The sequence below is a fragment of the Cebidichthys violaceus genome, unplaced genomic scaffold (assembly GCF_023349555.1).
Source record: "Cebidichthys violaceus isolate CVI_PGR_0920_01 unplaced genomic scaffold, fCebVio1.0.p SCAF_19, whole genome shotgun sequence".
Lineage (NCBI taxonomy): Eukaryota > Metazoa > Chordata > Actinopteri > Perciformes > Stichaeidae > Cebidichthys > Cebidichthys violaceus.
This window is the reverse complement of record NW_027176361.1, coordinates 6271225-6285543: the sequence shown is the minus strand read 5'-3', so window position 1 is coordinate 6285543 and position 14319 is coordinate 6271225. Positions and strand designations below refer to the sequence as shown.

Below are 14319 nucleotides of genomic sequence, written 5' to 3'. Positions count from 1 at the left end.
GGGAAATGGTTGACATCAAGGGCCACTGCTGCACATTATTAGGTAGGGAGAGCTGGGTTGATACTGTATGTACACTAATTTGAAAACCCAGGATTAATAACTCTGCAAAGTATAAAGTTTGTGAGCAAACCTTTCAGGGTTTGTGGTGAGCCTCATTAGCCAATAAGCAGATGCCTCCATAGTTCACAAGTTAGATATTGGGAAGTTTCTCCTATGAAAGGAAATAGCATGGGGCACTCTCCCTTCTATTGTAAGCAAAACTGCATGATACATGTGACTAATGGATGCATTTGTCAAGCAAAAAGTTATCTCTGGTAACGTCGGATGGGGCTGCTGGAGTGTAAATCTCCGCAAATCTAAAAATAGCAGGACAAGCTGCATATTTGGAAAAATACTACGCAGAACAAATTAAAATAGGAGGCCGACCTGCTATTAATCGCAGTATTAGTTTAAGAGGATAAAGACGCTCTTTAATCAATTTCTTATGCTTTTACTCTTGTGGTCTAGGCTGTGGAAAATCACTGTCTAAACTTCTTTTGTTGTCGTTAAAGCCTTGACAGACTTGCCATGCCTTAGTTATTGTGAGCTATGTTAGCTATGATTGAACAATGGGTGTTCGGTGGAAAGGTTTTATTGAACAGCTTTGTTTGTTTTGTATGTCATTGCATATGCAGGTAAATTGTTTTGGGAGAGTCAGTGGAACAGTAATGTGAGACAAAAGATTCTGGTAGAGTCTGAGGGTGTCAGAAATAAATGTGAGAGAAACAGAATGAGACTGAGGAGAAAAGTTAGAGAGAAAAAAGAACGTGAAGGGTCTCCAAAACATTATGAGGCAAAGTTTGTTTTAGGTCTCACAACAACAAAAAGCAAATGCTCACAAATCATCATTGATATGGTTCCGTTTTCAACAAATCCCATGACACAAACATCACGTAAGCTTTCCAACAAAAAAATTATTTCTGGGAAGGATCTGGGGAAATTGCCTCAACAGTAGCAAAATTGCTTCTGGATACAATATTGGTCCCAGTGTGTACACTCAGCTGAGGACCGTCTTGCAACATTAATTGTGTGCACTATAGCAGCCGTTGGGGAAAATGCACAGGCTAAACGGCATTCATTTTAAGGGGTCACACACTTGTATAGTGCAATTCGTCATGTTTTCCCATGTTTTCCACTGTATAGGTTGTAACAATGATACAGTGAAAAAATATACAGATATGAGGCTTGTTTGTTCAGCTGTAGAGGAATAAATGTTAACCAGTTCAGATATTCAAATGTTTCTATCCGTTCGTCCTTTTTCACAGCTAAAAGCTGGAGAGACGGCTGCAGTCATTGCCAGGGAGTTGGCGGAGCAAACCAAGCGTAATCTTCAGGCAGGGGACATCACCTTCACAGTGAAGGCCATGGTTCAGCTGGTGGATCTCCTCGACGTGCAGCTGAGGAACCTCACGCCAGGTGGCAAAGACAGCGCAGCACGAAGCCTGAACAAGGTAGTGAAAGAAGAAATATCCAACCTGCCCGTTATTCACTTCTCCTTTGCCGACTAACTATCAGGCTGGGTAAGCATGGCCTGCAGGGATGGTGATCTATTCCCCTGCTTGTTCACCCTGTTGCAAAGAAGCATATGGGGGGATTTTAGGTGAGGGATTTAACCTCAAAAGTCTTTAAGTCAGCATTTTCATCCAGACTCCTAAACCTTTTTAAATTTGGAGGCCTACCACAAAACCTCAATCCAGTCAAAACTGAACAGTAGGTATTCTTTTAATGATCTGCTATTTGGCCTAGAACTGTCAGATAAAATGATTTCCGTTTTCCTGTGGTCCTTCAATTTCAGTGGAAAGCTCAGACATATCTCTTACACGGGTATCATGTATTCTGCTATTGATTTAACTTTGATGTAGTTTAAAAGATGTTATCCATATGTCGTGCTCGTCAAAAAGCACTACCCTTGCACCACTTGATTTTTATTAATGAGACGGGGTAAGTTCTCATTCGGCTGGATCTAAACTGTGGGAGTGCAGAGTTTTTCATTTTTTGCTGAACCTCGATCTAATGCATTTACTCCCCAATTCACAGCAGAGCACAGTTAGGGGCACTCAGGCAAAGCAATCTAAAATAATACTTTCTGTCTGCTGAGCAGCCAACAGAAAAGCAAACATTAGTGAAATTCAAAATGTCAGTCGTTAATTTGCTGGAGCGGCTTCACTTGTAGAGAAACATGAACACCTGTTCGCCGATAGTTTTTTTCGGGACGTTTTTTATTTCATTGCCGCAGCAGACACAGATGTCCCCATTGAGATTTTAGTGCCAGTTTTCTCCAATGGAGAGGGGAGGCAGTAAAGATGGCCAAAAGGCCTCAGAAGGGACTGGGATGAGCAAATCCACATTGAGGGGCAACTAGAGTTTATAATACCTCTTGAAAAACGGGTTTCTCATAAAAACGGAACACTCAAGATAGAGGCTGCTGCTGTGGTTGCGATTGCATTTGAAGTCTTTAGCTTCTCTTGTAAAGATGCGTAAAGGGCAAGAAGAAAAACTGCAGTTGGGTTGAGGGATATGAAAAAAAGATCATTTAGAAGGTCATGGGATTACTTATGATTTATAATTCTCTGTCCTCCATATATACTCCATCCTTGCATTTTGGTGCATCTATGGAGAAAAATCAGTGGATATCTTTCCCTTCTGTTCCTTTGCGAGTGAGAGCTCACAGAACTCTTCCTCTCTGCCCTGGCAGTGGCTGATGTTTACCTCCCGAGTTCAATCATTTTGACACAATCTGCAAAGAGCTAAGCGAATTAAAGATTTTTTCTTTTTGATAGCGAAGCACAATGCTTTCTGCCAGCAGACAATGAAAGGATTGAGTTGGCAAACGGTGAGATCAGTTTCGTTTTCATGATCAAAGGGTTGCTGGCTAACGGTACGGACGGGAGCGTTTCCAGAAGAGTGGGCTGTGATGTAGAGCAAGAGGCTCCTTTATGGGGAGATGGTACTCTTTGGAGCTAATCTGCATGGGATTTAGCATGGTACTGTTAAGCCACATAGTAGCACTGTTGGCTACCTTGCTTGTATCAGAACTCAATTAAAACCATCCACTCTCCATGGAGTGCTGACAGCCTTTCTTTGAGCCTGAGCTTCCTGTCATTTTGCAGGTATGCTAAATTGTTGTCAGCGCTAACTCTCCTTCAACCGTGGCAGAGGTTCAAACGATAAATAGCTCTCCTGAGTTCTCACAGAAATTCTTAAGTGAAAAATATAAATGATCAAAAAAAACTTGAAAATCAGATTTATAAGTGTCAGAGGCATGCTCCCAAAAGTCTAGTTTGTCTCATTTCAGTGCTAATTAAGTGTTTTTCTTCGGTAGTGTATAATTCATGTACTTTGTATAATACTTTGCACACAATTTATGAAAGTGATTGTTGCAAAAGTAAAATGCTGTTTTCTCTCTCACTACTCTCAAAGCTGTACTTCAAACAGAGGAGATGTATTCAAGTGGGTTTGTTTGAATTGATGACCTTTTGCTAACTATTTGCATTTCCTTTGGGTTGCAGCTGCAGAAAAGAGAGCGCTCTTGCCGGTTTTATGTTCAGGTATTTGGACCAAACTTTTCCCCGTACCCACTTTCCATTCCATCATTGTGGAAACTGTCATTTAAATTTGTACCATATCATTGAAGGTTGACCTTTTTAAGTGTAAAGAACTTAATTAAAGGATCAAATTTCACTGTGCATTATTTCCAAGTGAACATCACTGTCTCAAACCCATATTTAAGAGTCATGTCATATGTCATCATTGCACCTTGCATGCATACAGTATGTCGTGATATTCTCCTACCTCCCCTTATATGTTTGGCCTCAGCATGAGGCCAAACATATATTTTTTGAAATGCCATATATCCATTGTGGGTTTCTCCAGGGTCTCAATCATTTAAGAAAACACCCTTAAACCATCACATTTGCTTTCCAGGGAAATAACCCGCATGAGAGGATAGCATCAGTCAAAAATCAGGCTCACTGAGATGTAATGCACTCCTACATTTCTCAGCACATGCTTAAGAGCCAAAAGAAGTGACCTCATTATACCAGAAACTCAACTTCTAACTACTCAGTCAGCCAAAGTCATGGCATGTTATGATTCCCCCTGATGCATAATACATGTATGTCCTAATTTAGGGGGAGTGTCTATTGCTTCCGTCAGCTATTTCTCTGGCTACTGAGTTATTTTGTTATCCCTGGGGTGACACACTAGCCGCCATCGGTATCAGTATTCTACCTTCACAAGAGAACTGTGGAATAAGTTGACATCCATGTCTGCCATACAGATGGCTCCAATAAACCTTCACATTATAGGCAGATGTTGTTTTGTGTACGTATGCTCTGCAGCGCTCATGTTAAGCAACCTGCATTTGCCTCGATTCCTCCGAGGCATGTCAGAAGGCACTTTGCTGTGGATAGTCATGTGATTGTGCAAATGACATCCAACTGGAATGCTTTCATATGGCTGAGCGTGCTCACATGTGCAGATGGGTTTGTGAGTGTGAGAAGCTCATAGGATAAGGCTGGTGGTGTCCTATTTTTGCCTTTGTTTTTGCCAACAAATGCCAATTGTCTGGGTAGCCAAATTCTGAAATACAACATTGTTCCTTGTCATAGACTCCCACTGTCAACCACATTCTCAGGACTTGGTGCAAAATGTTTATACTCTCAAAATGACAATGTTGATATGCTGATGTTTAACAGGTATAATGTTAAACATCATTACCAGATACACCCGAGGGTCCCCCATTTGGACGCAGAGTACATCAAAACTTAGAGAGTTTTGTGTTAAAAGTAACTGGCAGAGAACCCACGAAGAACGAATATAGTGATGTTATAGTTCTGCAGAAACCTCAGCGTCCTGGGAACAACATGAACTAGGTCACTTCTACATGAGACAAACACATCTCCCATCAGCCAAGCAAACAAATAACAAAATATCATAAATCATACTCGATATGACTCCGTTAGCAACGTGCTACCTACGAACATGCAGCATGAAAAAGCACGAGCGCCTGACGGAGATTACGGACATAGTTTCCATTTCTCTCCCCGGTAAACCATCGCAGAGATATTCAGCTTCGAACACAAAAAGTCACACAGCTTTCATCGAATATTGTACTTACTTTTGGTCGAATCTCAGCGAAAAAATGGAATATCTCCGTACTTCCACTTCATGTTTGTCCAGCTGCTGGTGCTCCGTGTGAATCCGTTCGATTCGTGTCTCTCCGACACTCCTCGGATTCTTGGGAGGGTTGGAAGCTCAGCAAATCAGATTTCAGAGCTGGACCTTTTTGAGCTTTATTGGCTAATAGTGCTGTCAATCATCTAGCTTTCAATTCCAGGCAATTCTATTGGCTCCTACGGTTCGAAGGATGTCTCAATGGTGAAAATCGGAGAAGGGGGGGCTGAGATACAGCCCTGAACAGAGAGTCGAAGCAGGATTTGACCTTAAACTAAATAACTAAAAAGGGCATAGAAAGAGCTTAAAACACTCAAAAAAGGTCCAATCTTCGGTCTATTGATTCAATGAACATCATGAGTGATACATAGAAGTGATATAGAGTGTTTTTGAATTTTAAAAATACTTTTTTATTCAAATCTTGGAGTATTTGATCAGTTTTCTAATTTGAAATGCTCTATATTTCATAAATGTTTCACTGTATCTATGTATAGCTGTGTATATAGAGCCTATATCAGTTGTTCTAAGAGCCCAGCATATTAAAAGTCTTGGATACCCATACTTTCCAAAAAACAATACCCTAAAAGTGCTGTTTTTCAAGATCGAGCTTTTGAGTTTTCCAAGTTCTGCTGTGTTCCATCCTTATCTTATGTGAACCAGTAACATGTATTCTGATAGTTCCATGATTTTTCTCATCTCAAAAATATATAAAAAGTTTTTTTTTTTTTTTTTTTTTTTTTTTTTTTATACAATTAATTAGGTATTTCTTATCTTTATTCGAGCTGAGGCCTGCAAATAGGCCTCGTTTTTAAAAGGTTAAGTTAACTAAAATGTTTAGTTTTGCATGTTAGCATGCTAATATATGCTAATTGACACAAAACCAACTGAACGTATATTAGCGCTAGATGCTATTACCACTCATCCAGAGGGGAGACATTTCCCTAAAAAATGAAAATGTCAACCTCATAGTTATTGGGTTTCATCCCGTGAATATCTGCTCAAAATTTCACGGCGAATCCAATTTTTTTTACGATGTTTCAGCCTGCTACTAGCATGGCTAAAGAACATGAAAACATAACAAATTACATACAAATGTAAATTGATTTACACGCATCTGTATGCTTTCACGGCTGCATCTGGGTTCATGTTTTCATAGTGTAGTATAGGCTGCGGATGTATTGAACATTACCATACACGACTGTACACACTGCCCGGCTGTGCACCTCCTCCTCTCATCCGTTCCCTCGCTGGGGTTGACAAACAGTGTGGAGCTTTCACTTGACGAACCGGAATAATGGAGCAACATCTGTGGCCTTAGGTAAACACAGGCATTGACTGCACACGCTGCCAGCCTTTGAGGGACTTTCATTGATTAGGGAAATTGGGCAATGTTTTCTCCAACAGGGCCCTGGTGGTTGTTATGAATGGGATTAGCAGAGGAATACAAAGCAAATGAGAGGCGCACCTGCCTTTGCTGTCCCTCTGTTCAGAGACGGTGCTGAAAACAGACTTCGACGGTACTTGGGGGAAACGGCAGATTGTGTGAGTGCAGGTGTGGTTGTGGTGAAGGAGGACATAGTCCAAAATAAAGTGCTGGGCTTCAGGTCTAAATGAGATGATGAGATGACGAGTGAGTCTCGCCTTGATTGAGGGCTTTTATCTTGTTGAAGTGGTAAACAAGATGAAAAATCAAGATGACACTTGACTTGAAAAGGTACTGAGGTCTTCATCTTGTTCGGATCATCAGGGAGTTTCAATAGGAACGGCTTCATTTGCTGTTTCAATTACATATTCACAAACAGTTCAACCTGCAGCAATCTCCCTGCCTCTGTTGATCCTGTGCAGATGAAACGATAATTAATTATGACGACTTCTGAATCTTTCTTGATTGTTCATAAACCTTGATATCTGCCACATGTCATAGCTAATTTAAATCCACCCAAAAGGATTTGGCCTTGATAAAGCTACAAAGCGCACTGTATAGTTATCAACTCCCTATGTTCCGTTTTTCCCCTGGAGGAATGTTTCTCTGTTGTGCCCTTTTGATTTCGAACAAACATGATGAAAATAACAGCCTGCCTCCTGTGCCTTTTTGTTATAGTAATGGCAGCTTGTTTATAGGCGGTGACATTATGGTCCAATTACTGTGATTATGTCCATCCATGTTGTAGCTAAAGTCAAACACGCTAGCTTTGAATGGCTTCTTCCTTTGCCATTTATTTAGTTTTAAAGCAGAAGATTTGTGAGTTACATTTAAATGATGCATGCATATTGCCATTTCAACACGTAATATAACAAATTAATATCTTGTGCCTTAGTGGGAGCCAAGTGAGTGTGAATTCTCAGGATACAGGGAGGATATTGAGTTCCGGCCCCTCATTAAAATGACACCTTGCAAAGATGACTAGGGGGAGTGTCACGGCGCAGGATGACCTTAGAGCAGGCGAGACGAGAGGAGGCTCCTCGTTTCGACAATGTAACGAGATGATAAAATTTCCCTCGTAGTCAATTTGTTAAAAGATGAAGATAACCACATCCTCATAACCGAGACCTCTTCATCTGTCCTGCAGTGCACAGCTCTGCCTGAATAGTCTGTGTGAGGCGTTTCTGCTCACCGTGGAGAGAGAAGGATTTCTCCAGCACTCAGGGTTTCATGTTTATGGTTCACATATGTAAAATATAGAGTAATACAATCCTGAGGTTTTCATGTAGTTCTTTTTTTTACGTTATTTAATTTCTATTTTAGACACACACACACACACACACACACATACACACATACAGAACAATATATATATATATATATATATATATATATATATATATATATATAGTATAGTATAGTGTAATATACTGAATGTCTGGAACTGGAGAAATCATGCCCTTAGTTACTGGAAGACTTTTCAATTGAAATCTGTAGGAAATGTTAAGTTAGCTTTTCATTGAACGAAAGAATAAGTAAATAATTGGTGATTACAGAACTGTATTTCTGTTAAAAAAATGTGAGTTTTAGAGGACTATCTTTTTAAGAAGTGGACGTGGTCATCGTGACATCACCCAGTGGTTTGTGAAGTGGACCTGGAGGAGTCAGTGCTGCGTAATTAACACTTTTGTAAAGTCTCTTAAAGTCTGCCTCTCTCTGCCATTTATATATACATAAAGGGTTGCTATTTGGGTCATGTACAATTGTAAGATTAAACCTAAGACATAAGACAGAAAACACAATGGTAATCCCTCAGTAACTCACAAATACAGACACAACCACCCACTTAAAAGAGGGGGAAGGTTTCATTAAATATTACATGTGAAGGTTGCAGAGATTTTCAAAGACGGATTTGGCTAGCAGGTCAAATGAAACGGGCAAAAGAAATAAAGAAATGATGCAACAGCTTCACCTGCGCCAAGACACATCTAGTCAGATTGAGGACAGAGAGAACAAGATTGTTCGTGGTGTTTTCTCCCCCATTTTGAGATCAGCTTTCAATGTCGGTGAGAGAAAACAAGTGAGAGGAACCAACTGGTCAACAGGATGGGAGGAGGGAGGAGAAACGGGTGTGCACAGAAAGCGAACCAACGAGCGAACCGGGAAGAGAGGGAGATCAGCCTCAGCCAGAATCAATTTCCCAGACCCAGAGTTCATTTCATCAATCAGCACACAGATAAAAGCACACACACCATAGGCTGGCTTGGACTCCTGCCAGGCGCACGCTAATGTCCACCTCTCCCTTCCTTCCGTCTGCATTGGTATAAATGGCCTGTGCACTGCAGCTTTTCACGCCCAGTCATCACGCTTGTTCCAAGTTGAACATTCCAGCAGTGAGTCCAGTTAACGATTAGCATGTCCTCATGTACCAGAAAGCAAAAAATAGTTGTTGTTTTTCTGCTGGTTTACGTTCTTTCGGCATAGGAATGTAATGTAGCTAAAAAAAAAATACAAATAAAAAAAAGGTTGGGAGTTTGCTGCAGTGGACTGAGCTGCTGCCTTTGACAGATGGAGTGGCAGTGTGCTAATAACTGTAAAGTAGCAGCAAGCCACCATCCCGTCTCACCTGCACAGACTGGGATGATGGTAGTGATGTGATGCTTGGCTGCACATCCCAAGCTAACCGGCAGCTGGCTGTAGCTTCATGTTTACCATGCACACCTGAGAGTGGTATCAATCTTTTTCATCTAACCCTCAACAAGAAAATGAATACGCCTATCTTCCAAAATGTCACATAGTTTCATTACCTAGATGGCTCAAGTAGACAAATGATGTGTTTTTGTCCTGAATGATTGGCCAGATACACACCTTTAACACACATACTGCTTATTAGTTTAGAGACAAATGTATACATACGCGTATTATTTGGTAGGAGGTCAACATGTAAATATGCAAATGTCCCAATGTCCCAGACAGTGTCCTAAATGATAGCTGCAGTGATCTTTGGAAACATAGATAGCTTAAAACTCTCAGGAGCACAAAGTAATAACACAGTAGTGCAGTGTGATGGTCCCGGCACTGTTTTTTTTTTTCCTCTGCAGCCACGGCAACACATACTTTCCTTTTAGTAATCATAAACACTAAAAGACTTAATTTTTCCCATTATATTGTATGTGTAGTGGAGCTCAAGTTCAGTTAATTGTCGTATCTGTAAAGTACACTGGATTCCAACATGTAGACACTACTCTACAGTCTTTATGTCATAATTTCATTCTCTGGTTTGAATGAGGGAAAATTGGCATGCTACACGCATATTAATGCCAGTAATGAATAATTTGCATCAGAGTGATTTGGTAATCTATTGCATGTCCAAATGATGCACCATGAGTGAATGTCAGCTTTATTGCATTTCCTTGGACGATGTTATACACGCCTGAAGGGCCTGTAAGAAAAATGACCTTTCCAATATAAATGTTTGATGCATACTGTAGACCCTGCCCTCAGTTGTTTGATTCGCTCTTGTTTATCAATTAGCCATCGTATAATCCCTCCTCATCAAGTTTCTGACCCAACCCTCGTCTTCGGGGTGTGCTTGTATTCTGCTTTGTTAGGGTTTTTTTGTACGTCTCTTCTGCATGCGAAGAAGCGAGACTGCTTCCTCTGCAAGTCCATCCATCCTCTCCCTGAAAAACCATTATTTCAGTGTTTTAAGAAGTGCTGGAAAAAAAAAGAATCTTGCAGTGTTGAACAAAGGGAAAAAAAAAAAAAAAAAAAGTGTCAGTGCCTGAAGAAAAAAAGCTCCTTAATTGAGAGTGAATCAACCTCTGCCTCTGGCAGAATGTCAAAAGGTGTGATTGGAGATTGGCTGCAGATAATGAATAATTACATCAAAGTTGGTAGACTGTCTGTGCATGTGCTCGTGCACGTGTCTGCAAGGTTGTCTTATGTTTTTTGTATACTAGCAGGTGCAGAGGTGTGTGTTCACTCTTGCGTCAGTCTCTCACAGTGTGTGTGTGTGTGTGTGTGTGTGTGTGTGTGTGTGTGTGTGTGTGTGTGTGTGTGTGTGTGTGTGTGGTGTCTGGGTGTGGGCGGCTTAATGTGTGCAGGGTATGTTTTGAATGAGGAAAAGCCAGCTGGTGCTGTTTGAAATTCTCATCCAGCGCCAGTGAGTTGAATACAGTCGGTCGTCCGTCTCCTCTTGCTATCGCAGTGATTTCAAACAAACAAGTCATTGTGGGGGTCCATTACACTTATGATTAGTGACTAGTTGCTTGGTAAAGCCAGTTTATTTATTTTTTCTGTCTTTTGATCAAGAATTCATTTGATACACTAGAGCACATGATTTCTCTTATCGCCTTTGGCTTTATCCCCATTGCTGATTTTGAGTCATACTAAAACTCTTATTCCTTTTCATAATCCATTGATCAAAAAGGGGATCTAAGCAAAGTTCAGAGAGAAGTTCTGTAGTGAGACCCCCTGCTTTTTTTTTTTACACACATCATGAATCTAACTAAACTGAACTGGCTTTTGACGAAGTGCATATGGAGAATCAAAAGTTAAACCAATTTTTGGGATTATCAACAGTGCAGGTCATTTCGAAAACACTTTCTATGACGCCCATGTCTATAATGCATTGTAAACATACTTATAATGATTTAGTACTGTGTAATTCTAAGCACTCGGAAATATTAAAAGTCCTTAATAACAAGAATCATAAACATTTTTAACTCATTATATACATTCATATAATGCATTCTAAGCTGTTTTTAGCACTGTATAATTAATGGGATTATTATTCACAATAACCTTAACACATAAAGCATTTTATGACTTATTAGTAGGTCAATGATGCATCATAATTGCTGGTCACTCATTAAAATGTAAAGGATCATAACCCCTATAATTGTAATAGAATATAGTATATTCCTAATGTATATAATCACTGTTATAATGCACTATCATATGATTAAGTAACTAAGTGTTCAGTGTTTTAAGTAAAGTAAAAATGTATTTCCCAGCGGTTTTTTTTACTTGTTATAACACACTATGATCCTTGCAAAGAAATGTCAGTATTATGTTATCTGACCTTATAAGTACATGCTGTATATGATGCATGATGGACATGTGTATCAATGCTTTGTTTGACCACCTACTGTATTTTAATGGCTTTGAAATAACCTTTAATTCCAATTGCGGTCGGGCTCATTTTGCTCTTCAGTGCAGTGGCACTGGGGATGAATTAGTTTGCCTGACCGATTAGTATTCCATTCATAAATCTTGCCGTTGGCATTTTTAAATCTTTAATAGCTCTTAATTTTTCATCATGTCTTGAGAATGTTCTTGTTCTTGCTTGCTTACTGGCGTTGTCATTGTTGTGAGGAGATTAGAGCGGGCGTAATAGTTGCTCGGTACGATTTACTTTGTATGCAGGAAGGATGCGAGCTAGGTGAGGATTGTTGCTACCAGCAAATACCTTGTCTATTCATTGGCATGTCTCAATGTTGCTTTGTCTTTTGCTGTGCTTTTGTGTATTGGGATTGTCTGCATGGAAGAACATTAATCACACCAATTAAAGACTCTAGCCTCAAGTCATGTAAGAATTGGCCTCTAGTCTTGTAAGCATTGGTTCTGATTCACTTACATGATTAACTCTGCTTGTAGTCCAGATAAAGGGAAACGGTAACAAAAGCAATTTAACGACACATCCGATGTCATTACAGATTCAGGTGTTGCTGCTACCAGTTACACTCCATGTCCAAAAGCATAACTTGTAAATTAAGTGGAAATAAGGTCATGGAATTACTCTCGAAAGATGATTATGAGATGCAAAATGGGAAGAAATAAAAACAAACACGTCACGCTTCTTCCTTGCACAATCCCACAGGATTATGTTATTTGTTTTTTTCAGTTCTGAACTGTCATTTCACTTCCTTCACTCTCACCGTTTACCAAATCACCATGTCAAACAACAGCAGTCCCAGGCCAGCTTAGCTTCTGTTGACTAAATCAATGATTTGGACTCCCCAGGCCATGGTGGAGACGGTCAACAATTTGCTGCAGCCTCAGGCCCAGGCAGCATGGAGGGAGCTGAGCACAGGCGAGCAGCTGCGGGCCGCCACCATGCTGCTGGACACTGTGGAGCAAGGCGCCTTTGTCCTGGCTGACAACCTGCTGAAGACGGACATTGTGCAAGAGAACACGGACAACATCCGTGAGTACAAGCAGGCATTTTAGTTGGCAATCGCCACATGAAAATGTCATTTATTGTAAATTTGTAATTTGTTTTAAGACATATGAGAATACTATGTGTGGAATGTTTTTTTTTCCCATTGTTTTTAGAAAAAACTGAATCGAAAAATGAATTCCTATGAAGGTTGTTAACTGGACACTAAAGGCCAAAACGTTTTTTTCAAGCTTTCACGTTTTGACCATTTTGTTCTGGCGCTAAAGTCTTTCTCCAGTCCAGCCAGTCCAGAAAGCAGAGCGACTTCCTCCAGCTCCTGGTGGTTCCTCGCACACTTACTGTACATGGCAAAGAATAATCTCATGAAATGGCTCTTCTATACTTTTCAAATTAAATTGGAAGTACTGGATCAAATTCTGATGAAGTCATTTGGTTGAGAGATCTGGATTTCTTTTCTTTTTTTTGTTTTGTTTTTTTCAATAAAAGCAATGAAAACAGTATGCCAGCAAACAAATTACACTTTAATTTGGTCTGTCTGCATGAGTAAACCATCTTGGACAGAGTTAAGTTAATTTCTTCTCAAGCTGCTGAGAAACAGATTACTGGCTCTGCATTGTCAATTATGATATTTAGAAAACTGGAAGCTATTTAAAAAGCTGAATGTTTGGTTTTCCAGTGGTCCCTTCCCTCACGTGTCTGAAGTGTTTCATCGTGGTCTTGCCATTTGAACAGGGGTTATGAAGTTCACCGTACAGCTATTGATCCACGGTGCTATCATATTGACAGCGCTGCTCTAGAGGCGCTGGAACAAGTGTGAAGGTCACTGGATTAATTATTTCTCCCTTGCAGGAGGTTAAATTTGGCAGGGCTGCTTATGTCTGATGGCAGTCAGCTGTAAATTAACAATTATCTCAAATGATTGTACTTATACTCATGTTAATTATTAGCCGGAATTAACCACTAGTTGTGCAGATCAGGGATCAGTGCTCACTATTAAGTGTATAAATACCACGTGAGCACAGATGATGGAACAACTGTCATCAATATTTTCCCTCGTAGAGCTTTTATAAACTGGATACATGAGTTTTTCATAAGTAGAATTTATTAAAACTGCTGTTTACATTGAGAGCCATTTACAAAGCACAAAATCAAATTGAATTAAATAACCTTTTTTTGCACAGGGCGGCGAGTGGGGCACGGGGAATTAAGAAAAAATAAGGTTATGATGTATCGACCTCCGCTCAAAAGAAGTGGGGATTTTTTTCTTAGTTCCTGCTGCCATGGCAACCTAAAAATATAGGTCTACAGACTAAAAAGGAAACGAGCGTAAGGAGAATTAATAAAATGATTTTATTGTATCTGGCACACAATTCATGTGGGTATTAAGGAGATTCTGGGCTGGTTTAGAGGGGGGAATGAGACGATGCCTGCTCAACTGGAGTGAGGTTTTATAGTGCATCGTGGTAGTCTGGTTAATTATGTGCTGGTGACATGTTTA

General features: G+C 40.1%; 1 protein-coding gene across 8 annotated transcripts in view; it reads left to right on the top strand.

Annotated features, from left to right (window-relative positions):
- Window positions 1-14319, top strand: part of LOC137874605 (adhesion G protein-coupled receptor L3-like) — a 207278-nt gene that overhangs the window by 146607 nt on the left and 46352 nt on the right. For all 8 annotated transcript variants that reach the window (XM_068713377.1, XM_068713379.1, XM_068713381.1 and 5 more), the window contains 3 exons: window positions 1305-1490; window positions 3549-3587; window positions 12665-12848. In XM_068713377.1, coding sequence (XP_068569478.1) covers window positions 1305-1490; window positions 3549-3587; window positions 12665-12848 — 409 coding nt within the window. The remainder of the gene's footprint in view (window positions 1-1304; window positions 1491-3548; window positions 3588-12664; window positions 12849-14319) is intronic.